This window comes from Crinia signifera, chromosome 2 (genome assembly GCF_055691185.1).
Source record: "Crinia signifera chromosome 2, ASM5569118v1, whole genome shotgun sequence".
Lineage (NCBI taxonomy): Eukaryota > Metazoa > Chordata > Amphibia > Anura > Myobatrachidae > Crinia > Crinia signifera.
In genome coordinates, this window is record NC_139218.1 from 204540200 (window position 1) to 204566612 (window position 26413).

General features: G+C 41.7%; 1 protein-coding gene across 1 annotated transcript; it reads left to right on the plus strand.

Annotated features, from left to right (window-relative positions):
• Positions 1–10: 10 nt before the first annotated feature.
• UTP11 (UTP11 small subunit processome component) lies at positions 11–22854 on the plus strand. Its single transcript, XM_083173591.1, has 8 exons — positions 11–181; positions 1044–1105; positions 3529–3631; positions 5545–5658; positions 7844–7937; positions 16975–17105; positions 20157–20267; positions 22438–22854. Exons 1-8 carry the CDS (start codon positions 119–121, stop codon positions 22519–22521), a joined length of 762 nt encoding a protein of 253 aa, XP_083029717.1. The 5' UTR covers positions 11–118; the 3' UTR covers positions 22522–22854.
• Positions 22855–26413: the final 3559 nt, after the last annotated feature.

Below are 26413 nucleotides of genomic sequence, written 5' to 3' on the forward strand. Positions count from 1 at the left end.
AGTACGCGACGGAAGTGGGACTGTGTGGAGCTGTTAGTGTCGCTGTCGTAGTGACTGTACCTGCCTTGGGCACGCTGCATTTGTAAAGTATCAGGACGCGTAGTCGCCGGCTGCTGCAATGTCTGCCTCCTTTAGGAAAGCGCTGAAGTCCCGGCAGAAGAACCACAAGGAGAGGTCCCAGGTGACACACTGTCTCTCATATGTTGTATCAATAGTAGCATGCCTGTCCGCAGCTCCTGTTTAATACGATGACACCGTTATTTGGTAATTTATGATGGTCTCATAAGTTAGTATAGAGAACACATACTGTAGGGTTGGTTCTATCTTAATAAATTCAATGATTTTTCTGGTCGCACTTTATGCTGCCCCATGGGGCCTAGTTAGCACATTAGTACCAATTTACATTACACCACACAGTAGTGCCATTTGTAAACACTGTTCCTGGTAGTACCCCTTAGGATTAGTGACACTTACATGCACATTTCCCACAGATGTTGTGAAGCTTACGCGCACAATACCCACAGGAGTAGCGCTGGTTATGTGCACAATGCCCACGTGAGTAACATTGTTTGTGTATCCCTGCTCCTTCACTTCTGTGTAGCTGCCCTTTAGTTCTGTTTTCAGTACAAACTTTTTCCCAGTCTTGCACCTTCATTCAGGCGGGGGGCGGATGGAGGCTCTTCTTGCTGCTGCCTGTCAGATTGCGTGATAGTCTCAGCATCTGGTCAGCAACAAGATGCTGAGCTGTGAGAGTTACTCTCCTGCCTGTTGCTTCCCTTCTCTGCAGGCTATGTGTGTCAGCGAATGCGCCCAGAGTGCAAGTGCTCTGTTTGCAAGTCACACTACTAGCACACACATAGTTATGGCACTAGCGTTAGGGTTATCGATTTTGAGGTGTATGAGATATGGTGCCGTTGCTGGCATTAAATGCAGTGTCAGACACCTTGCACCATTCACAATTAATAGGATCAACCCAATAGTTGGAGTAATAAACCACTTGAAAGTACAGACTTTATTATTTATTGTATTTTATTGTGTTCTAGCCTGGCTTTCGAAAGAAATTGGGTTTCCTGGAGAAAAAGAAAGATTACAAGCTACGTGCTGAGTGAGTACAGTATCATGAATACCACTTTTATACTGATTAGCTGGGTCGCACCCAGGATTTTGTATCCAGCTCTAACCCGGGTGTGACCCGTCTTGTGATGCCTGTACACTGGTGTCCCTACCTGACATATTGCCGCTTGGGTGATATCACTGGTGGTGAGCCTTGAGACGTCCCTGTGAGATGAGATCAGCTCTCAGCGCCGGTTGTTTCATTGCTGTGAACAGGTCCTGGGCTGCATCGACACAGGTTACCTTGTTACACTGCACTGAGAGCCATGCTCGCTACCCGAGTTGAAATGCCGTTTCTCTCGACAGGGGTAATTTCAACTGGGTGCATTTACTCTGCACAATATCCCGGATTGCTGCACATTTATGTGCATTAACCCGGGATTTTTATTGTAGTGTAAAAGCGGTATAATCATACGATCATTGAGCAATGTGCAGTAGCATTTCCGTACTAATCCTTTAATCTTAGACGCTCATGGCTTAATTCATGCCTGCATTTCACCTGGTTTTAAGTAACCTGTGTAATTCAGTGTCCTGGTTTAGTTGGACAGTATGATAAGCCTAGGCCAGGCATGTCCAAACTGTGGCCCTCCAGCTGTTGTGAAACTACACATTCCCTAATAGCAAAACTGTGGCAAGGCATGATGGGAATACAGCTGGAGGGCCATTGTTTGGACATGCCTGGCATAGGCTGTGGAAAATTTCCTGATAATGTTTGGATGTTGCACTACCTCTGGTTTGTGCTGATCTAGTTTGAGATTTTGATTCGTTACAAAAGGGGAAATTTAGCAGAATTTTATTATAGATTTATTATTATTATGTAAAGTCCCATAAATACTACATGAAAATGTTAAAATATATCACTCAAGGTCCACGTCTTGTCTAGTGCAGCAGTTTCCAACCTTATTTCCCCTCCTGTACCCATTGATTATTCTTTTCAAAATTTTCTCTCAATTTGAAATATCCACAGTACTTATGAGTGGAGTGGAAGTGCGGGATATGCATATTCTTATGAGTGTCCTTATATTATGGAGTAGCAGAGGAGTAGTGTGCAGTCAGGAATTGGTTCCCTCTGTGTCTGGCCGCTGGCTGTGTACTGTTTCCAGGGTTCTGGCTTACGCCTGTAGAATTAATGCTGCTGCTTCCTCCACCCTTGTCAGGGCAGCAGGGGTGGCTCCCAGTGGACTGCTGGTCGTGCAAAAGCACAAGGAGATGCTGATTACACTGCAGATGGAACCGGTAAAGTGACACAACGTGGTTCAACTCCACGTCGACTCTTCTTCCACCATTACCAATATTAATTTTGTGTACCACCAACCGGTCTGTAGTGTACCCCCTAGGGTAATTGTACCCCAGGTTGGGAACCACTGGTCCAGTGCAGTGGTTCTAAAACTCTGTCCTCAGGACCTCATGTAGATCATCTTTTCCAGGTCACCCGACAGGTGTACTCGGTACTCACCAATACATTTTAAAAGATCCACATGTAGAGCTAGTTATTGCACTTGTGATTTTGGGGGTTATTCTGGTTTACTCCTTCTGGCAAATTCCTTCATGGATGGACAAAACCATGTGAACTGCAGGTGGGGTAGATGTTACTTGTGCATAGAGAGTGGGGTGGGGTTTTATTTCAAAGTGAGATCTATATTGCAGTGTAAAAATAAAGCAGTCAGTATTTTCCCTGCACAGAAACAAAATAACTCACCCAAATCAAATTCTCTGTGCACATGTTACATCTGCCCCTTTGCAGTGCACATGGTTTTGTCCATCTAAGGAATTTGCTAAAGGAGTAAACAAGAATAACCCCCTCTGTGAGGAGACCTGCAAAACATGCACTGTGTGGGGTGACTGACTTTGAGAACCTATGGTCTAGTGTGTGCGGAGCTTAAACTTTTGGAAATTGATAGATGTTTACAGTACAAGTATAATAGGCTTATTAGAATTAAAGAGATAAGTATATAGTTGTGTGCCTAAAGGTGCCCACACACTAGAAAGATCTGCGATCGTAAGATGTGCGCATAAATTAGCCTTGAAATCTTTTGTCCGTCCTGGACAAAAGATTTCAGGCAAGTGCACATCTTTACCAAAGATTTTTCTTAAGATCCTTTGTGTGTTCCTATGGATCTTCTGATCTTTCGTGCAGCACGTAAGATCAGAAGATTCAGCAAAAGATCCACGGGAGCGCGCATCGGACCGATATCGGCCGATTTTTACCGATTATCGGTAAACATCGGACGATATATCGGCCAATTTATCAGAAATCGGCCAAAAAATCGTTCTAATGTGTGGGCACCTTAAGTCCACTCAATACATCAATGGCCATTGTATACTGATTTTATCAGTTTGTATTAGCCTTTGTTTTTTTTTCCATTGGTTATTAGTATGATTTTTATGTAAACTTTTTAAATTCTTGATATCCAGGGATTACCGGAGGAAAAGAAACACACTTGATGCTTTACGGAAGAAAACCCTTGAAAAGAATCCAGATGAATTCTACTTTAAAATGACCTCGTCCAAACTGCAGGTAATTAAAACATTTTAGTTGCTGCACAGATTTTTGTTTGCAGAAATTTCTGGAAGCTATTACAATTTGTTTATCAATATTTACTCATTCCCTGCGCCATATTGTTTGATGCAAAATGTTTTCTGAAATTGTTTATGCTGTGTACACTTAATAGGTATCACCATACAATAGGATTGGTCTTGCAACATACACTAGGAGTAGAGCTCAGTACTACCAATACTAATCTCCATACAAATATTTTATTATGTTAATATTTTTCTGGTTAAATTCTTTTACATATAATGGGATCATTTTATTCTTGTTGTAAGCGACTGCTATGTACACAAATACATTTTAAACTATTGGTCGTTAATATAAATATATAGGTAGTGAACAAAAATTATGCAAACAATTATAAGAATTCACTTAACAGGCGTTTGAACTATCATATTCATCTGGAACAGTAGTTCTCAATCTTGGTCCTCAGTACTTCACACAGCTCATAGTTTTCAGGTCACCGGTCAGGAGCACTGTGTATACCCATCTGTCACATTTTAATAATCCACAGTCCTGGAAAACATGAACTGTGTGGGGACCTGACGACTGAATGTGCTACAACTTGAACAATCATATCCTCTTCAAGGTATTGGCTGTTTTATGTGCCCAGTGGCCTCACAAACCTACTCTGTCCTGTTGACATCTCCTCACACTGTTTTTTGATGAACCTGGTTGCTTGCTGTATAGGTGGAAATGTTCTGCAGTGCACATGGTTTTGTCCAATAGAGAATGAATTTGCTTTGACGAGTTAATCAGATTCAGGCCCATAATACATAGAATTTAGATAGTACAGCAATAGACAAGTCACACAAACATAAAAGAAAGCCCTGAGGGCACAGTGCGTTGTTGATGTAGGCATTTTGGAAAATAACTTCCATGGGTTGTGTATTCCACCTTAACAAGGTACAATTTGAGGCAGCCATATTTGGTGCACTGCGTAGGATTACCCTTGTTGGAATAGGTTATTCCTAGAAGTAATTACACAAACTGGGGTGATTGCAGTGTAAAGTAAGGTCCCAACAAGACACTCGGTTCCATGTATTTTTTTTATTTCATTCATAAGTGCACCCTATGAGGCAGCCATATTTGGAGCACTTTGGTTACTTTGTGGTAGGTGAGCCAAACAAGGGCCCAGTGCATATAGGGGAAAGCAGATGCTTGTGTAGTAGTATGATACATTATATGGAAAGTACATCCTGCCCACAGAGGAAGCATCTGAGGTGTACTGCTTAGGCCCCATTGGCAGGGTGTGATATCAGTGGAGGTACAGATTACAGGAAAAGCACGTGGTGGAGCAGAAGTACTTTGTTGGGGGAGGGGAACAGGGAAAAGGAAAAAGGGAATAAAAAGCATATGATAAAAACACCTTTGTCCTGGTCTCATGGGAGCAGTACTGGTTGGTGTGAGCAAGTTGGGATCACATGCAAGTACGTTGGAAGTGTTCATACTAAGGCTGATCCTGGTGCCCCCACCACATCTCCAGTTCTCCATGAGTGGTAATGCAGGGTTGCCTACCCTCCCAGAATGGCCGGGAGGCTCCCGAAAATCTGGTCCCCCTCCCAGACTCTTGGGGACCTCCGCTCTCCGCTTGCGGCGGTTACATACCACAAACCGCAGATGCGCTACTGAAAGTCTCCTCTCGGGCTTCTCCCAGAGAGGAGACAAGAAAAGTCGTCAACCCTGTGGTAATGTCATACTTTAAAAACAAAATGGTCGGTGGTCTTAATGTATTTTCTGCTCTGAATGTTTTGTAGTCTTTTTATATTCCTCTTTACTGTATGCTTGACCTTAATCATGTAATTATCTTGTCTTGAAATATTAATAATTTGAGCTCTTTCCAAACCCATGCCAACCATTTCATTCTGCTTTCTCTAAAGGACGGGGTCCATGTGATAAAGCAGAAGCCAGATGAAGTTACAGATGAACAGCTTAAAGTCATGAGGACACAGGACATAAAGTATGTGGAGATGAAACGAGTAGCAGAAGCCAAGGTATGATGTGTATTGGAGTCCATATTTATTTGGGCAATGCCAAACTGCACTTAAAACATCTGAGACTGAGTCTGAGCAGGCTAGTCCAGAGCTGGATAAAGGGCCTCGTGGGCCTGTGGCAGAGGCGGTGTGACTAGTGCATTATGGGTAGGCCATGGAAACCTTTAGACATGTAGCCATCTTGTGATTGTCATGATGATGGGCCTAGAGCTGCAGCTCCATCTGGCCCTGTACAAATGTCATGCGATATCATCTGTACACTGATCACTCTTTCCTCCCATTGGCTCCCCAGGGGAGCAACTCCCAGAGTCAATGGAGATTCTAGTCTCTAAGCCCTAAACGCAGAAGTGGATTTAGACCTCATGGGGCCCCAAACAAGACAGTAAATTTTTTTTTTTTTTTTTTTTTTTTTTTTTATCTGTTTCTGTATATAAGCAATAAACATACAAACAGGAGATCTTTGAATTGCGCTTACATTACAATCCAACTGAAAACAGTCACATAATAACATATACAACATGTTTAAATACATGACCAAAAGTATATTCTTCCTGTGCTTGCATGAAAATATACTGGTAGGTAATTTGGTTCCTGCCAAAAAAATAACCCTAGTGTAGGAATGGACATCGGAAGCCCACCATCAAATGGCTTCCACCATCGAATGCTTTTGATGCAGTGGTAACTATCGCATCAATTTCATTCGATGTAAAAAAAAATAATAATAATATTCTTATGATGTGCACATTTGCAGTGTCCCTGTGATGGAGTCTTTCAAAAACAAGAAAGACTCCAATGTAAGTTGGCTGGGCTGAGTACAATGGTAAGGGGACAGCCACCATGTGTACTACATATAATTTGTTGTACCTGCCCCTGCATTCATACTTTGTGACTGAGAGAGGAGATTAAGTCATGTACAACACTGGTACTCCCACTGTTGGAGAGGGTGCCCACAGTGCTGTTGGAGCAGTGTTTGTTTGCATGTGTATTTATCAAGAGACACATACCACTCCAGCAACACTGCAATTAGCTGCACTGCTATGGAATGTGATCAGTGGAGAAATGACATCTTACAGTGGTTGTGAATGATTAACTGAATAGGGTGAGTGAGCTGTAGGGTAGGGGTACTGGCAATGGGAGAGTTTCGGGTGGAGTTATGTTACATATCCGTATATGTGTCTGTATATATCGGAGAGATTTAGTAAACTGACTTTAACGCAATAGAAACTATAATGCTTAAAATATGTACACTGGCTTGACATAATAAGATCACAACCCCACAAACACAAACAAAACAAAAATTGGTACTTGTTTCTTAGCACGGCGCGGCGCACACGACAATGTCGTATGGCATTGTATTCAGTTTAAAATTGTATACCATTGCATATGGCATACAATGCGATTTTAAATTGTATAAGCACCCTAATGGGTTTTTTCAATGTTAAATGGTCCCCCTATGCGATTTTTAATTGTATAAGCACCTTAATAGGTGCTTACAATGTTAAATGCACCCCCACGCCACCGCCACTATCAACGCCAACCCGAAGCGTGGTGACCGCAGCGGTACGCATCCTCTGACCTTTTCATACCCCCACTAGCCACGTCGGCGTGCAGTTGATTTTATATAGTGTGGCGAGCGAAGCGAGCCACCGAGCCCGAAGCGTGGCGAGCGGACGCGTACTACTTTACATGTATTCCGCGTCCCCTCGCGAAAATCAACTCCACTCCGACGTGGATGGCGGGGGTATGAAAAGGTCGGAGGACGCGTACTGCTGCCACTCGTGGGCTCGCTGCGCTCGCCATGCTTCGGGTTGGCTTTGATAGTGGGGGTGCTTTTAACATTGTAAGCACCCATTACAGTGCTTATACAATTAATAATCTTATAGGGGGGCATTTAACATTGAAAGCACCCATTAGGGTGCTTATACAATTTAAAATTGTATGCCATTGTATGCCATATACAATGGAATACAATTTTAAATTGTATAACATTGGGTGCCATCACATACCATCGCATCACATACTATTGTAAGGCTTATGGTATACGATGCGCGCTGTGCTAGGAAACAAGTACCCAAAAATGATATTTAATGACATGCAAATACTTTGTTACTTTGTGTTTTGATTTGAAACTAGAACAGAAATTAGTTATGTAATACTGGAGACTTGATAAGTTTTCTACTTACAGAAAATTGAGCGTTTGAAGTCTGAGCTCCATCTGCTGGATGCTGAAGGAAAGCCAAAAAATACGCATATTTTTTTCTGTGACACCAAAAAAGAAGGTGAGAGGCAACTGCATCATCCTAATGCATGTGAGATGAGGTGTATAGCAAACATTTGGATCCGATGTGTCATTAACTATTTTATACCATTAATGAATTTAGTGTGCAGTAAGATATAAGCAGTAAAATCTGGGAAGGAAAAGTATTCATAGTAAATAAAGCCTGAAGCAGCCTAAAACTCTTAAGCTGGGTACACACTAAATTTATTCAAACAATACAATGTCCCTCACGATTTTCCTGAAGCTTCCGAACAAACAATATTGTGTTTGCAGACTTAGGGGGTTACTCAATGTGAGGGTCACGGCAGTCGAGCTTGCTCGACCGCAGTGACCCAGTCCCGTTCTCGGTCAGCTCGAACGTGAACTGCAGGCGGGATTCAATGTCCAGTCTGCAATGGGACGAGAAGTGGGCGTGGCCGCGAGTTGCAGCTGGGAAGAGGCGAGCTGCAGCCGGCAGCCCATCACTTCCTGGCCGTTCTCGGCAGAACGAGCCAGACAGCTAGTGATGTCGGGCTCGTTCTGCTGAGATACCCTGCTTAATGCTGTCGGGGAAGACAGCATTTGAATAGGGCCCGGCGGGCATCTCCCCGACGGGAGATGCTCGCCGGTGATTGAATATCCACCTAAGCGTTTTTCAAATGACCAACTGATGTACATGAGTCAATAAAATCCAAATTGTTGGATTTCTGCCCAACTTAGGTATATGAAGACATATCATTTGTTGTAGGTAGTGTACACACTGCATGATTTTGTCATAGTTTTGAACACTTTCACAATGGAGTCACATGTACAGATCACCTGTAAAGATATAGAGCCTAAATCAGACTTGATCACAAAGCACTCCCCCCCCCCCCCCCCCCCCCCCCCCTAAAATGGACACAACCATGTGCAGTGCAGATGGGGCAAATGTAACACGCAGAGAGAGTGAGTTGAGCTGGGTACACAGTTGGGTGATATATCAACGATTTGGATGATATCAGTGAGGAAATTGTGTATACATAATCCAGTGTGTACAGTCCGTATCGGTATGGCGCATGGCCGTGTGGGGGAAATAATGTCCCTGACCAGTATCGACCAGTATCGTCCAGTGTGTACGCTCAGTATTGTTCTCCTGTCGGTATAGTTAACGATATTGGTGCCGCAAGAATTATTTGCATGTTATTTTGTTTCTTTACTGGCTGCTTTATTGTTGCACTACAATTTAGATTTCATTTTGAACAAACCCCATCTAAATCTAACTCTCTGCACATGTTAAAGTTGCCCCACCTGCAATGCAGCATGGTTTTGTCCGTTTGAGAAAGTGTGCTTTGCAATAATGTCTGAAAGGCCCATAGGGTGTACACACTGAACGCTTTTTTTGTCTTGTGTATGCAGCATTAAACGCTTGCAATCTTCAGTTTTGATTGTCTCACCTGTGGCAGCCCATTTTCAATCCAAAATTTTTGTTTGATAAAATGTGTTACCAACTTATATTCTATGATCTAGCATGTACAGTATTAGCTATTTGTATGTTTGACTATTTTCTGTGACCTTTTTAAGAGTTCTATGGATCTCAAACTAATCCAATTGTGTTTTTATTAAAAAAAAAAATGACAGTAATAGTTTTTTTTTTTTTTGCATACAGTTAAACTCTAGCTTTTGTGTCTAACTTGAATTCACTCTGTAAAAGAATTTGCACTAGTACGGGAACCCAATATTGTCGGTTTGTGGTCTCATTAATTGGAATATCAGATGCGCCTACTGGAGCATTTATTAGAAATTTTAGTTTTAGGTGAACAGAGATCCAGGAGGCAGGACGTTTGAGTGCTGTGAGGCTGCTGAGCAAATGGCTGCCAATCCCAATCAGCACTGCCCCTATTCCACGCTTCACTATTGCTGGCATTCATTTGCATATCCCAGAATGTCGTGGCGGGTACCTGAGAAGGGTGTCCGCAACCCATGTTGAAAACTGCTGATCGATATTATTAATTAAGTTGTCTTCTATCTTTACAAAAGATCGTAGTTGTAAACAACAGCTCCAGCAGATTTTCTAATACTGGTAATAATGTACCCCAGTATCCCAGTGGGGAACCCTGGCCCAATTGTATATAGAGGTGCACCATAATAAAATCCATGCAATTCTCCCTCAATATCTCTGCATCTGGGAAGATTGTTTTTTTTTTTTTTGTGTGTGTTTCCTAAGTATTCCTGGAGCAGGAAACGCTACAGTATTGCTGCCTGAGGCAGATGTTATGTCTATTTTATTTTTGCGTAGTCTTATTATTAAATGCGTGAACAGCATTTCTATGTGTACTAATAGCTGCAGGGACTGTTTTCTTACACCTAAATATGGGGTAGCTTTGGGTTGTAATCCTACAATTTTTTTTTTTTTTTTTTAATATAAAAAAAATATTAATTCCATGTATGAATGGGGACTGGGTGCCAATTCCCATTTCGGTCAGCAGCCTAGAGTATTGATCACTGTAGGTGCAGGGTGCTGATGCAGTGAGGAAGGGTATATTTTAATTTTAAGGTCAACTTTTAAAACGTAACTTTTAACTACAGTTACATATATTTTTATATAAAAAAATAAATAAAATAAAAAATATATGTATGTAGCTGGTCAGTTGAGGCCATGCACCCAATTTGTTGGGTGCATGCCCAGCACACTAATCATGCCTACATTCTAAAACAGCCTAGAGTTAAAAGATCTACCCAATTAAAGTACCAAATTGATTAATGTATAGTGGTTGTGTATTTATCTTTCTTCTACGATCCCCATGGCAGCCAAGACCTTGGGATTTCATCCCTCTCCCTTCAGATAGACAGGCTGTTTTTTTCTAGGACCTCCCCCTTCCTGCATAAATGGGCACACCTCCCCTTTCTCTTTGTCTTTTTTTCCTGTCTCCTAGTTATACAGTTAGACTAGGCAGAGTAGGTTGTTTTATTTTTCTAGGAGCTTGCCTCAAATACAGGGTTCACTCTGGGGGAAGTGAGCGACATGGGAGCGTGACCTGACAAGGTTCCTGCCCATAAACTAACCTGAAAGTGTGCCTGAGAAACGGAGCCTGTTCAGGTAAATGGAGCCAGGGTCCCAGAGGTGGATAAAAGCCCTTAGCGGGAGCTCCATTCTGTCCGCATGTAAGAGGATATAGGTTACAGCTTGCGTGAACAGAGAGAGAGAAGTTCTGTGTCCAGTAACGCAGACTTCCGGGACGCCAGCGCCGGACACCGGAAGACTACAAATCCCATAATCCCGTGCGGTGGATCCCGCAAGATGGCGGCCGGAGCACGGAGATACCTGGCTTAAGGACTACAGGGTCCATAATGCAATGCGCAAACAAGCGCGAACGCTAGTAGTACAAGCGGAACTACAGCTACCAGAATACAATGCGCAGACAGTGATTGGACTAGGCGGCAATAGCAATTACAAGTGAGTGATTGCAGCTGTAAATGGCTATATATTCTAGGTGCAGCAAGGAAAAATGGCGCTGATACAAAACTTTTCTGCTGCTGCTGAGAGGAGAGCTGAGTGTGTGCCTGCTAAACTGCCGTTTTTTCTTGAAGACAAGGTATTGAAGCTGGTTACTTAATAATTATATGGACCAGATAATGGAATTGTATTCGCACAGGAATTATATTAATATTTTAATATATATATATATATATCTCAAAATCACGCAGGTGTACTGCTGCAGATTTAGAACATGGATACGCCTTCCCCCCCCTAGGCTTGATAGTGCCCCTGTGAGGTAAGCTCTAGTATGGTTTTTACATAAATAGGTTAGTATGTTTTATTTTTCAAAAATAAGTGATAGAATATTTTTTGTTTTTATAGTGTGCCTGTTAAAGAAACTGCTACTATTCCAAAAAAGAAAGTTGCAAAAAAGAAGCATTTGAATATGACCTGCATGGCCTGTGATGCAATATTTTCTTCAGCTGAAGGGAAAAATCTGTGTCAAAAATTGGAAATTAAACCTAAACCTGTTTCTGACCAACCAAAAATACTACAAGATTTAATGGATTGAATGAAAAGATCTTTTGTTTCAAAAGAAGAGTTCATAGATGCCCAGGGCAGTAAAAGGTCAAGGGACCAAGCAGGGTTCAGTGATGAAGGAGCCTCATCAGAAGAGTTATTAGAAGAAATAGAGAATACATCGGCAGAGGAAGGAGAAATTAAAGAGGAGACAAGAGTCTTTAATTTTGATAATGTAGAGTATATTGAAAGCCACATATAAGACCATGAATCTTAAAGAGCCAGTCACACCAGTTGAAGGAGAAGATATCTTATTTGAAGACAGATCCAAAAAAGGCCGTAATTTTCCGGTTCACAAGGTGATGAAAGACCTGATATCTAAGGAGTGGTCAAATATTGAGAAAAGACAAGGTAAACTATCTAGAGTCGACCGTATGTACCCAGTAAAGAACGACCTTTTTCTAAAGTGGTGTGAGCTGCCAAAGGTGGATGCGGCAGTGGCCGAACTAACATCAAGAACGACAATTCCTCTGGAAGATGGGGCCTCATTCAAGGACCCTATGGACAGAAGAATGGAGGGTTCCTTTCGAAAACTACATTTTTCTGCAGCTGTGTCACTAAAAACCGGAGTATCGGTGGCCTCAGTAGCAAGAGCTTTGGGGTGCGTCGCTACATAATGACATTGAAGACAAGATCTCCAAGCAGTACTTGCTTAAGAATCTAGAGATGATGCAGAAGGCCATAGATTTCATTTGTGAGGCATCACTGGATACCGTCTCGTTTGCTGCAAGATCGATGGCAGCAGGTGTATCAGCGAGAAGAGCACTATGGCTAAGGTCATGGTCAGCCGATGCACACTCAAAAAATAGATTAGTCTCTCTTCCTTTTGAAGGATCACAGCTATTTGGTTCAAAGCTAGATGCGTTAATTCACAGGATAACAGGCGGAAAATCTCTTAGATTGCCACAGGAAAATAAAAATAAATTTCAGTTCCAGAATCCAGCAAAGCTTCAATATAGAGCGGCAAGAAGCTACAGACCAGGAAGACCATATAATCAAAGAGGATCCTTTCAGTCATCTAAGCAGTCCTTTCGGCAGAACTTCAGGAGAGGGCCCAGGCAATGACAATCACAGTGGTCCCTGCGTAGGAGCTCGTCTGTCCCAGTTTTCAAGTGTTTGGGAAAATACCATTCAAGACAGATGGGTACTGAAGATCCTGCAAGATGGATACGCGATAGAATTCCTACAGATTCCAAGAAAAAATCGCTTTTGGATATCAAGAGAGCCAAAAGCTCGGTTAGAAAAGAAAGAAAGACAGAAGATTATATCCCAGTTGTTATGCATCAAAGCTATAGAACCGGTAGCAGAACAACAGGAGAAAGAAGGCTTTTACTCAAATCTCTTTCTAGTAAAAAAGAACATAGGAGGGTATCGCACCATCCTGGACCTAAAAAAAATTAAACTCATACGTGAATGTAAAAAAATTCAGAATGGAGACACAAAAATCGATACTAGCAGGAGTCGAGATGGGAGACTTTATGGTATCACTGGACTTAAAAGATGCATATTACCACATCCCAGTCAGGCATCAAGACAGGAGGTTTCTAAGATTCTGTGTAATGAAACAACATTTCCAGTTCACATGTCTTCCTTTCGGCTTGGCCACGTCACCTCGAGTCTTCACAAAAGTTCTGATCACGTTAGTAGCATCCCTAAGAATGAAGAATATTCGTATTTGGCCGTACCTGGACGATTTACTAATCGCAGCAGCATCAGAAAGAAAGATCCAGGAAGATCTAGCAACAGTGATTTCGTCATTGGAAGAACACGGTTGGATAATAAACTTCCAAAAGAGCCAGATGCAGCCATCAAGGTCCATTCAATTCTTAGGGCTGATAATAGACTCCAGAAAATTCGAAGTCAAACTGTCAAAAGAGCGATGTCAAAAGATAAGACAGAATGCCAAAGAACTGATGCAATCAAGTCATGTACCTCTAAGAACATGTCTAAAAATGCTGGGTATGATGATGTCATCCATAGGAACAGTACCTTGGGCTCACTGGAGGCTCAGAACTCTCCAATGGGCCATTCTTCCTTATGTCAAAGCGGGAACAGCTCTAGAGACAAACATAAAACTGTCTCTACAAGTAAAAGAATCACTCAGATGGTGGAAAGAAGCAGAAATAGAGAGAAGAGTGTCTCTTTCCCTTCCTCAATTCCTAGTGGTCACAACCGATGCAAGTTCGTTGGGCTGGGGAGCTCATATGGCTCATCAGACAACCCAAGGGACATGGACAAGAGCAGAAAGTCTCAAGTCTTCCAACTGGAGAGAGGCGGAAGCAGTTTGGAGAACGATAAAGCACTTCTATCGGCAAGTTCAAGGAAAACATTTGAGGGTTTTCTCAGACAACCTCACAGTGGTCTCACATCTAAATCACCAAGGCGGAACAAGGAGCAAGGACCTCATGTCAGTTATCTCGAAGATTATGACGTGGGCAGAAGAAAATGTTTTCTCACTGACCGCAGTCTTTGTTCCAGGAAAAGACAATACGTTGGCAGATTTCCTGAGCAGAAGCAAAATCTCACCCGGAGAATGGGAATTGGATGCAAAGGTTTTCCAACACATAACTGCAACATTGGGGAAGCCAGACATAGATCTAATGGCGTCAAACTCCAACAAAAAGGTAGAGATATTCTATTCAAGATATTATTATCATCATCAGACATCTGCAATAGACGCTTTTTCAGTTCCTTGGAACTTTCGCCTGGGGTATGTTTTTCCCCCCTTCCCACTGATCCACAGGGTGTTAAAAAAGATTATAGAGGATCAAGTGACAGTAATTGTGATCCTGCCATTCTGGCCGAGGAGGTCATGGTTCTCCACAGTCCTGAAATTAGCCATTCAAGAACCCCTGACTCTTCCGAGCATACCGAACCTACTGCACCAAGGTCCAGTTCTGTTTCAAGATCCAGGAAAATTATCTCTGAAGGCATGGAAATTGAGAGGGGGCTACTAAAAAGCAGAGGACTGTCGGACCAAGTAGTCAGTTTACTGTTAAAAGCCAGGAAAGAGGTTTCATCACTGGTATATTACCGAGTCTGGCAAGCCTTTATTCGTTGGAAAGGGTTGGCTACTGACATAGAACAGTCATCCACAGCTCAGGTTTTGCAGTTCCTGTACTTAGGCTTTGACTCAGGGTTGGCAACATCCACATTGAAAGTACAAATTTCAGCTCTCAGTGTCTTACTCAATAAAAAATTAGCTGAAGAAGACCTTGTAAGAAAATTCTGCAATGCAGTCAAAAGACTGCGTCCGGCAGTAAGGTCATTGGTAGCTCCCTGGGATCTCAATATGATATTAAAAGCATTGACAAAAGAACCATTTGAGCCCTTACAGGAAGTCCATATGATGTATATGAACTGGAAAATATTGTTCTTAGTGGCTGTCACGTCCGCTAGAAGGATCAGCGAATTACAAGCTCTTTACACTGAAGAACCTTACTTAAGAATATTTCCGGACAGAGTGGTGTTACGCACACATCCCGATTTCCTACCTAAGGTAGTAAGTACCTTCCATCTCAATCAGGAGATAACACTTCCAGCTTTCTACCCTGAACCAAAGGGAGAAATGGAAAAAGAATGGCATACCCTTGACTTAGTGAGAAGTATCACGATCTACATGGATCGAGTCAAGGAGATAAGAAAATCAAAAAATTTATTCATAATCACAGAAGGGGCAAAGAAGGTGATGTCTCCTTCAAAACAGACCATGTCAAGGTGGATCCGCGAGCTCATTTCGTTTGTCTACAAACAAGAAGGACAAGAAGTTCCAACAAGAAGGACAAGAAGTTCCAGGTATCATAAAGGCACACTCCACTCGGGCCATGGCGACTTCATGGGCAAGGAAGACGCAGGCTTCGGTGAAGGATATCTGCAATGCAGCAACCTGGAAGTCAATACACACGTTTTCCAGGCATTACGCACTGAATGTGTCACGATCAAACTTTGGGGAAAAGGTTCTCCATAGTACCATGAGTGAATAAAAAAATTATATTCAGCACTTATGTGTCCCTCCCTCTTTTCTGCTTTGGTATTATCCCAAGGTCTTGGCTGCCATGGGGATCGTAGAAGAAAGGTAGAATTATACTCACCGATAATTCCTTTTCTTCCTAGAGATCCCATGGCAGCCATTAGTTTGCCCTCCCCTTGTGTTTTTTTCAGGACCAAGATATAAGGAGACACTCAAAAAGACAAAGAGAAAGGGGAGGTGCGCCCATTTATGCAGGAAGGGGGAGGTCCTAGAAAAAAACAGCCTGTCTATCTGAAGGGAGAGGGATGAAATCCCAAGGTCTTGGCTGCCATGGGATCTCTAGGAAGAAAAGGAATTATCGGTGAGTATAATTCTACCTATCTACAAAATTTTAAACAGACTCTCAAGATCCACTTCTTCATTAAATCTAACCATTTCTCATCCTAACCTTTTCTTTATGCTCCCTTCTATCCCTTCTGTGTCACCCCTGTCTGCCCCTTCTCTTTAGAATGTAAGCTCTCATGAGCAGGGCCCTCTCTCCTCATGTGCTTTCTTAAGGTGCCCATACATGGTGTGATGCGCGCTCCCATGGGCATCGCACAGTACAAAAAGTATGTGCTGCACATACTTTTTGTATTGCCTTCTGATCGTATCGCATGCAAATTGCATGCAAAACACATGCAATGCGATCCAGCCCATAACGGGTGCGATAATCGCACCGTGTATGGGCACCTTTAGAATATATCTCTGCCCCCCTGATAATTGCATCCGTATTCTGTCCCCTGATGGAACTGTCTTTATTTACCATGTACTTGTCCTAAATTGCACTGTTTCTGTAATTCATTATTTACGTAATTCGTTATCTACTTTTTCGCTTATCTATTTACCTTGTGATGCTATGGAAATAAACTATAATTTATATATAAATATTAGTCTAAGCTGTTGAATTTATGGAAACTCATACAAATTGTATAATTAAAAACACCCTATTCTGCTCCTTATCAAAGGGCAAGTGGTAGTTACCATGCCAATTTATATTCTGTTTTGTTGCAGTTCGGCAGTTTGATCTGGCTGTACATCTGGACACGGCGCCGGAGTTGGTGGACAGAGTGTATAATAGACCCACTTTGGAAACCCTCCACAAGCAGAAACTGAAGGGTCTCACAGACTCCAAGCAGTTAAAAGTAAGAATGTTTGATACTTGGGAGATGTGTGCGAGTGGGGAATTTCCTATAGATGTGCATATTTACTTGTAAACACTGGAGATGGGATAAATGTGGAGTGACACAAGTAGTGACTACACCTGTTCTATAAGAAATGATGCACTACATGTAGAGATATTTACAAAGTACATGATAGGGACATTTTAAATGTACATATTACATTGTATTATGAAATGTAATGCATACTGTACAGCAATTATTGCCCTCCTATATGTAAGGGGTGTTGTAGTTTTTGCTGTATCAAAAAATCTCAATTAAAATGATTGAATTATTATAAAAAATGTTTTTTAAAGCAATACAAAGTAGTGTTCATTCTAGCACCCGCCATCTTTGAAAACCCATGCAGTTCCTCTTCCCTGCCTGGTGTGTCGGGGTCTGCTGTAGTGCTTCTAACATGGTGTGGTCTGTATATCAGCACTGATATGCAAACCAGACATGTGCTAAAAACACCACAGCAGACAGTGACACCGCACACAGGGAACAGGAACTGTATGGGTTTTCAAAGATGGTGGATGCTACAATGAACACTACAAAGCAGAGATTTCCCTATTCTAGCCTCTGATTCGTATATGAAGACCATACACAGCCGGAATACTAGAAAGGGGAGTTTTCATTAGCGACAATTTTCGTTACTTGTTTCCTAGCACGGCCACACCGATTTGTATCAGGGTGATCGTGTCGGAAAAATTGCGTCGGTCGCATCGCCTGCGATGCGATCGACCCGATTTTTACATTGAATCAAATGTGAATAGGGCCCCTGGGACCTTATTTTACATTGGATTCAATGTAAAGTATTCCCCAGACCCCCAATTTTACCCCCTCAACGGCACCCCATGATTGACGCCAACCCGAAGCGTGGCGAGCGCAGCGGTGTGCGTCCTCCGACCTTTTCATACCCCTACTATCCACGTCGGCGTGGAGTTGAGAATATAAAGTGTGGCGAGCTCAGCGAGCCACCGAGCTCGAAGCGTGGCGAGCGGACGCGTATAACTTCACAGGTATACGCGTCCCCTCGCGGGGCTCGCTGCGCACGCTTCGGGCTCGGTGGCTCGCTGCGCTCGCCACACTTTATATTCTCAACTCCACGCCGACGTGTATAGTAGGGGTATGAAAAGGTCGGAGGACGCGCACCGCCGCCCCTCGCGGGCTCACTGCGCTCGCCACGCTTCGGGTTGGCGTCAATCGTGGGGTGATGCTCACAATGGGGTTGCATACATTTTTAACCATGACGGGGCCATATACAATGTGAAATGGATCATATTGGCCCATTTCACATTGTTTCCTATGTAAAATGGACTTAATCAAGTCCATTTCATCTTGTGCCATTATAATGGCACAAGACCGACGCGATGCTCCCGATTTCAATGTTAAAAATATTTTAACATTGAAGCCTATGGCAAAATCGCGTCGGTCGCGTTGGGGGCCATGTTAATGCACGCGATCGACGCGATGCCCCTGATTTTTGCCTTTTCCGGCAAAATGGACCTAATTTCAAAGGAAATCTGGTCCATCGCGTCCATCGTGTACATTAACTTTAAGGTACACGATGGACAAGATTGTGGCCGTGCTAGGAAACAAGTACCCAATTTTCAATTCATACCATGATGTCATACGAAAGCAATTTCTCACTACATCTTTCATAGAGTGATCTGAAGTATGTATATAAGGCAACCATGTATCCACAATAATTGCAACTAGCTTTTATTTATTTGTTGCAGCCTCTGTTCAGTCCATTTGAAACAAAAATGTAACCCTATGTAGTAGTAGTAGTAGTAGTAGTAGTAAAGAAATCTGAACCTGTGTCTTGTCAATCTGAACAACATTTAAATTAGTTTGCATCTATGGAACATCAATTTAAGGCATATAATATGCTCTATGAAGAATCTTTTGGTGCATTTCTTTATATGACATCGCCACCAATTGATTATTCTTCTGTACATAGCGGTTTTCATGGCGGTATTAAGACAATCTATTTGCCGTTTTAACAACCCAAATTTGTTGGATTCTATATTTAGAATTTCCCTAAAATGGCAATAAATCCATGAAGCAGTAGAGGTCATTGTGCCTCTTCTTACTGTGTCATCCAAGCTATTCTGTTTATCTCATACTGTTAAACTGTGTAATATCTTAGAAATAAAGCTGATGGCTTGAAGATATTGAAAGAATGAAAATAAAAGCCCTGGGAATTTAGTCTGCAATTGAAAACGAGTAAGAGGTTGAATCACTGTGGAATCTAAAAATTTATACATATAGCACAGCCCACCTTGGTATTAATTGCGAAAACACGGGTATGTGGTAAAAGTGCCAGTTACCTGACAAAGGCCCCCCTCCCTGAAGTGCCAGTTAAGTAATGTTCCAGGTAATACTTACCAACTTAGTAGCTTCGTTCCCTCTGGCGCATTTAGCTCCACCCCCTTTTCAGCATGCTCTGTCACAGGAGAGTGCGAGGAGCTTCTAGCTGCCGCATGTCTGTGACAGGCTCAACAGGACAGCAGCAGGGAGAATGCTTGTGATGGGGATACCAGACATTAGGGTGTGCCTGGACACTCCATGCACGCCCTGTGTGCATGCATATCCTTAATAGTATTTGTATGTGGCCGATATCTATTTTAACTTTAATATTAATCTGTATATCAAAAAATGGCCTCCTTCAGAATTGGAGATAAAAATTTCTTAAAAATGGCCGCAGTGTCCCATTGAAATCAATTAGAAATAATAAAATATTTTGTTTATTAATATATAACTAGGTTGACTATACCAGTTCTTCTTTTTTTACGTTGTGATTTGCCGACGGGGATGTGCGGATGTGGTAGGGGTATAGGTGTTAGTGCAGCTCTGTGTGGTATCACCCTACCAAAGGGTGACACCCAGGTGTGTGTTGCACCCTCCTGGTGAAGCCACTGATATAATCTATATTTGTAGTTCATGTGTATGCCCCTTATTTGTCAGTTCTACTTTTCTACGAAACAAATACCTATGTAAATTTGTTGTTATTTTTATTTCTTTAAACAGAGATTGGAAAAACAAAGGCGGCATCAGTATACAATTTTGAAACAGCGAATTGAAAGAGAAAAGAAAATGTTTGTCATTACTCAGAAGATACAGACTCGCAAAGATCTGCTGGTAAGAAATAATTCCATTATAAATCATCATTGCATACTTTATGAATGGCAGACTGATATTATTACATGGCATCATTTAAATCTTTTATATCTTCCTTTTTACGCATGCACCAATAATAGGTGACTTTCTGTGTTAAAGTGGAACCAAACTGTTCAAACATTTTAGCTGTGTTGGGTACAGTTTTCCCGGCACTCTCGGAGCTACAATATTTTCTCTGGATAATAAAAAATATATGTATTGCTGCGCTTTTTTGTTGGTGCAGCTTCCATATAATAGGATATATGGATAAAATTGGAAGCGCTTATGAATATACTTTCTTAATGAATGTGCTTGCCTGTAGGGAAGGAAAGGGTTAAGTGGGTTCAAAAAGCTTAATGCTTTAATGTTCACAGCCCTTCTATGAGTGGCGTTGGTTGGTTTTTGGGGTTAATTAGAGCGGCACCGATCATGCGGCTTGACACTATCTACACTTTGTCTACAATACCTTATCTTCTCGTCTGTGGGGTCCGTGTAGTGCTGTCAGCGGTCTTGTTTCGAGTCTCCATCTTCAGTCCAGTCTGAGACCGGAAGTTTTGGTAGCCGGATGCCGGGATGCAGAAGCCAGGAGCGTGGAACGGACAACCAGAAGAACGCTACCCAAACTTACTGTTTCTAATTAACCCTAAAAACAAACCATAGCCACTCATTGAAGGGCTGTGAACATTAAAGCATTAAGCTTTTCTAACCCACTTAATCCTTTCCTTCCCTACAGGCAAGCACATTCATTAAGAAAGTATATTTACAAGCGCTTCTTATTTTATCTATCACCATATATGCTCTGGAACCTGTGAAGGAGTATCACCGTTCTGGTTCCCCCTCTCATTAAAAGCGACTGAACAAAATAAACCTTTAAATAAGAATGTAAAGACAAATGCAAACACATACATCTAGATATAATGTGTATATATATATATTCTGGCAGATAATTCACTGGTAAAGTTCTAGTCCTCCCATAGACATAACTGTTGTGTACTGCATTCATCAATATGTATAATTACATTGATTCTTACTATTACATATATTAAAAAATATATACTGGTTTGTATTACTTTACCGCAAATATCAGCCGAGTGTTATTGTTGTGAGAAGCTTTTGTTAACGCTTAGTGTACCACACTGCACATGTCACTATGCGATGCGGGCACAAGTGCTGTCCGTAAGCAAAATATTAGCCTGTAAGACTGTGCTAGAAAATGTTTCTTCTTATTATCATTATTTAAATATTGGAGAGCAGGATTCCGAATTACATAGGATCTGATCAGTGCTCATAATAAATGTTAATGCTTTCCCCTCTAAAACCAAATGAAGAACTTTTAAATATGCGTTTCTAAACCAGATCTGGGATAATTGGAATGTGAGGCTTTATAGCGATGGCAGCTCAGTAGTGTTGCATAGGTGTCCACAATTAGTAATGGTCAATGAAGGTAAGGGCTATAGCTCAGTGACAGCCCTTGTGACATCAGGCCTGATTCAAACCTGATCGCTGGGCTATGAGTGTTTGGAGCCCAGCAATCAGGTAAAAGGCACCCCGCACGTGCGAAATCCCACCCATGTGCACACTTGCGAAAACGTTTGCAGCCTTGCACAAAGGGGAAAACCATTCACTTTCGCTCACCATCTAATGGTTCCCCCCTGCTCCTTTCGCAGCGCAGAGTAAGCCAAGAGTCACTTGGCGCCGTGATGGCTGTGGACATCCCTGCGTGTGCCTGCCCACAAATGGCCGCTGGCTGTCAATCACCTTGTGTACGGACAGTGAATTCTTGCTCTGCACAGATGGTTCGCACATGCACACAGTGTACCATGCACATGGGTGGTCGTCTGACCCAACTGCGAATATGCTAAATAGTTATACACTTTTATTTGTGGTTGTTTAAGACCACATACAAATAATAAATAAATCTTTCCTTAACATCTACAGGCAAAATCCCACCTGATGCTCACTATGTATCTGCCAGTTGTAGCTGGGGCTGTTCCATGGCTCATTGTACATTTATATAAGACTGTCACATCCCGTCATAATTCATATTTGATTTTCTACAGATGTGCTTTGTTTGATCATTGCATGAGTGATATTTGTTTTCTATTCAGACTCTCACAGTTCTGCTTTTTTTTTTTTTTCATTTATTTTTTAGGACAAAAGACAAAAAGTGAAGGTGAAGAAGGAAACTGAGAAATCTGCAGCTATTTATAGATTCAAAATGCAGAGGAAAAGATAGCTGTAACAGCGGCAGAGAAGCTAGGCAAGCTCTTCACATTGAATCAGATAAAGCCGGCAGTGGATTGTTTTTGCAGCTTCAGAATTGTAACCCTACCACAATATAATAGCTGACCGATATGACTTATTGAACACCTGTAAAACAAGCAATGTGACCGTGATGATCATTTTAGTTCTAATATATTCCTTACATCAAAGTGCCACGTTTTGGTCATTTTTCATTGTATTCTTTGATTTCCAATTCTCAATATTACACTCCATTTGGAATGCAATTTGGCAATGTATTCCTAATTCAGGGTGGTAAAACATAATAAAGTTATACTTTGTTCTCTCAGTATGGTTATTTTTGACTACTGTAATAAGCCTATGCTATATTTTGTCATAGAGAATAACTGCATGTTACACTTCTTTATTGGTGACATAATTTGAAACGGTAAAGGTGAACATATACTTGTGCGAATTCCCTGGTTTTATGCAATTTCGAAGCATCGGGATAAACTGCAAGAATAGTGGCAATCAGGATGTGTATTACGTCTGATTCGATGTGCGTCACATCAGAGATTAGAAGTACTGCACTAAGGATTTGTCAGACCCGCAGCCCTTATGGAGATCTCATGCGGTATACTATATGCAAAAGGACCACGTACGATATATCTCCTGTGAACCACATGCTGGGGAGCTGCGGTTTACTTGCTGGTGTATTGCAGAAATTGTATGGGGCCTTTAGAGCAGGGGTGCTCAAACTATTTTGCTATGGGAGCCTGTCAGACAATTCAAATTATTGCAGGACCCCAGCAAGTTACTACTGAATGGCGCCACATGTGTGATCAGTGAAGTGACCGCTATTGGACAGGGAGGCAGTGGGTAATGGGGGGATGGAAAAGGGTGACAGGAGGATGGGAGTAGAAAGCAGTGGGTGTTTACTTAATGAGTTATACCCTGTCCCCCTTCCACACACACATTAGCCTTATGGTCAGCAACACAGTTGTGACCCCATGCTGAGGTGTTCGGGACCCACAGTTTGAGAACCGCTGCTTTAGAGTATTGACAGGGACATCTTATTTTGTGAAGAGCTTTTTTAGATAGACTTATTATAGTCTTTCTTTATATTTCTATAAACACTTTTGAAATACAAAGAATTGCATGATTTTAAAATCTGTCTCTTATAAATGTTGAGGTGCCACATTGTATATTATTGTGTGTATGTGGCACATATGCTATTTACCTGTATTCCCTTCATACAGAACAGAAAGCTACCATCAAAGTTTTAAACCTTCATCTTCATGTAGTTTAAGTTGAAAGAAGACTGAATTGAGAAAAGCACATTAAAAATGCACAATTTACGTAATCTTCCCAATATAATTTATTTTTATTACCTTTTCACTGTGCTGTAATTTTTTATTAGTAGGACTTATGACAGTCCTTGCTTTCAAAAATGTTTTCAATTCTGGCTTGTATCTGCTCACAGTAATTCTCTCAGTTGTGTCTGTAGGAATAGATTGATCATTTATTTCACTTATTTCAGTGTTGATAAACAATCTCACAAAGGTTGATAGACAATATATCAAACCTTTGAGTGCCAACATCGGTGAGTGATGTGCAAAATATCTGCTAAAAGTTTCAGCATTGCTCACATTTGTTAAAAATTCAAATAAAAAATGTTGAGTAAAAAAAGATTATATTTCCTATATATGTAATGTTATATAACCCATCTGGCAATTTATTTGTTTTGACTTTGCATATAGCCTCTTGTGGATCACCTCTGTAGTGAAATCTATATTTCGTTCTAGTGAAAACCTCCCATATGTGGTGCCTGACTGTTGCATTAACCAGTTGATTTTGACATCTTCTACTGTCACATGTATGGCCATAAATTTACCAGCTGTGCTGTTTTTAATATATTTTAGTTGACTTCAAATGTACTGTCTGTACTTCTCATTAATATCATCCTATTTTTCCATTTTATGGGGCCACTAGGGTCTACAGTGCATAACAGGGAACCATATGAATGAAACGGAGAAAACATGATTTGCAGTAAAACATAGTGCAAAACGTAGTCAAGTTTATAGACAAATGAGTAGGAGAGCAGTCATTGGTAATGTAAAGGGGCCGGCTGGAGTGTGATGGGAGATTCGGTCAGAGATGTCAATAAGAGCATATGAGGTAAGGGCTTTGTAAATGTACAAGGTGTTTGAACCGGGTTCTAAATGGGCAATGGCAAATGTATATTTGAAAAGGAAGATGAGCTGGGCAGCAATTTGGTGGAGAGAGGGGTAAGATATGGAGGCCAGTTGAGAGGAGGTAGCTGTAGTCCAGCCGAGAGATGTCATGTTAGTACATGATGGTCTTCGTTACCTCCAGTGAGATAAAAGGTCTGATCCTGGAGATGGAAATGGCAAGGCTGTTAGCAGTACTAAATAAGGTTTGAGGTAGAGGGATGAGTAAATGATCACTCAAAATAGAGCGCAGGATAACTCCAAGACAGTTCACTTATGGGTTAGAGGAGCTTGTGGAGCTATGAATGGATAATCTCCCACCCTCCAGTTCATTGTCAGCTCAGACTATAGACCCTGTAAAGTTTTAGGAGTGGCTGCGCTCGCTACACTATATAAAATCAACTCCACGCCAACGTGGATAGTGACGTAATGAAAAAGTCGGAGGAAGCGTTTTGCCGCCCCGCCCACGCCACGTTCACTGCGTTAAACCTATTTTTTGGGACATACAATCATATTATTGTATACCTAATGTCATGGCATAGCACCCCAGACATTTGCTTGCGATCAAAAAATTGCATGCGATCGCATGCGATTTTGCGGGAGGTGCGATGCCATGCGATGAAATGCCCCTGGGGACATAGAAGCAGTGAATAAATGAACTACAAAATCGCATGTGATTTTGTGGGAGGTGCGGTGTGATGGGATGAGATGCCCTGGGGACATAGAAGCTGTGCATAAATTAACTAACTAACTAAAAAAAAAAAAAAACGCTAAACACTAAAATGGCATGTAATGCGATTTTTTTTTTTTACGCAGAATAGCCCTCTACGCAATTAACGTAGTGGGTGCCGTGCTAGGAAACAAGTACCCCAAAATTGTTTGTGCATAAACCTTACTAATCCATAGATCGTTGGCTAAATGTGTACCCAGCCTTAACCACACTCCTGCTATACCGTAAAAAAATAAATAAATAGCGTTAGGTCAAAACCAAATGAATCAGATGTTTACATTTACAGATGAATATTATGAAAGACAGCTAAAACAAAATGGACAAAATGATTCTTCAGATGAATTTCTTAAAGAAAGAAAAGTATACTATTTAACCAATTTGTCTGAATGACCCTGGTCTGTTTTCCAGCATTTGGGAGCAAATGGTTGACTGTAATACGCTCATTACCAGATTTTTGTTCCCACCAGACAGTTTGGACAGATAAATCTTTAGGTTTGTATCCAGATTTAGTGTGCCTTGACTACCGAGGTTGGTAAATAGTTTGTTTACCTAGAAAATTCTAGACTGAGCACAACTTTTCCCCATGCAAAGGAAATTCCCCCATCCACTAGTGTGATATGAGCACATTTCATGCGATTCCAAGAAATTGTTGCTAAGGGTTCGCATGAAAAGTGTCATATTGCATGTCCTTTTCCTGCGATTGCGATGCGAGGCGCGTTCCTGTGCACAATCGCAGATCTAACTGGCTACCTAAGGGATCTATTGGATCCCGCAGCCATGGTTGGGATCACATTTGAAACATTGTATGCAATAGAGCTGCGACTATCCGCCACTGTCCCACGCCCTCAGTGTTGGTTGCGTTTGCCTGGCAAACACCATGTTCACCGTGGACGCATGCACCCTGTGTCTGCACATGCGCAGCAATGCCATAAAGCCCATTACATATT

Excerpts from the sequence above, each read along its gene's own strand:
- UTP11 (XM_083173591.1), top strand. The coding sequence starts at position 119 with ATGTCTGCCTCCTTTAGGAAAGCGCTGAAGTCCCGGCAGAAGAACCAC. Across the intron at positions 5,659-7,843 it reads AACGAGTAGCAGAAGCCAAG|AAAATTGAGCGTTTGAAGTC; the intron begins GTATGATGTGTA and ends TTCTACTTACAG. Across the intron at positions 17,106-20,156 it reads CAGACTCCAAGCAGTTAAAA|AGATTGGAAAAACAAAGGCG; the intron begins GTAAGAATGTTT and ends TTCTTTAAACAG.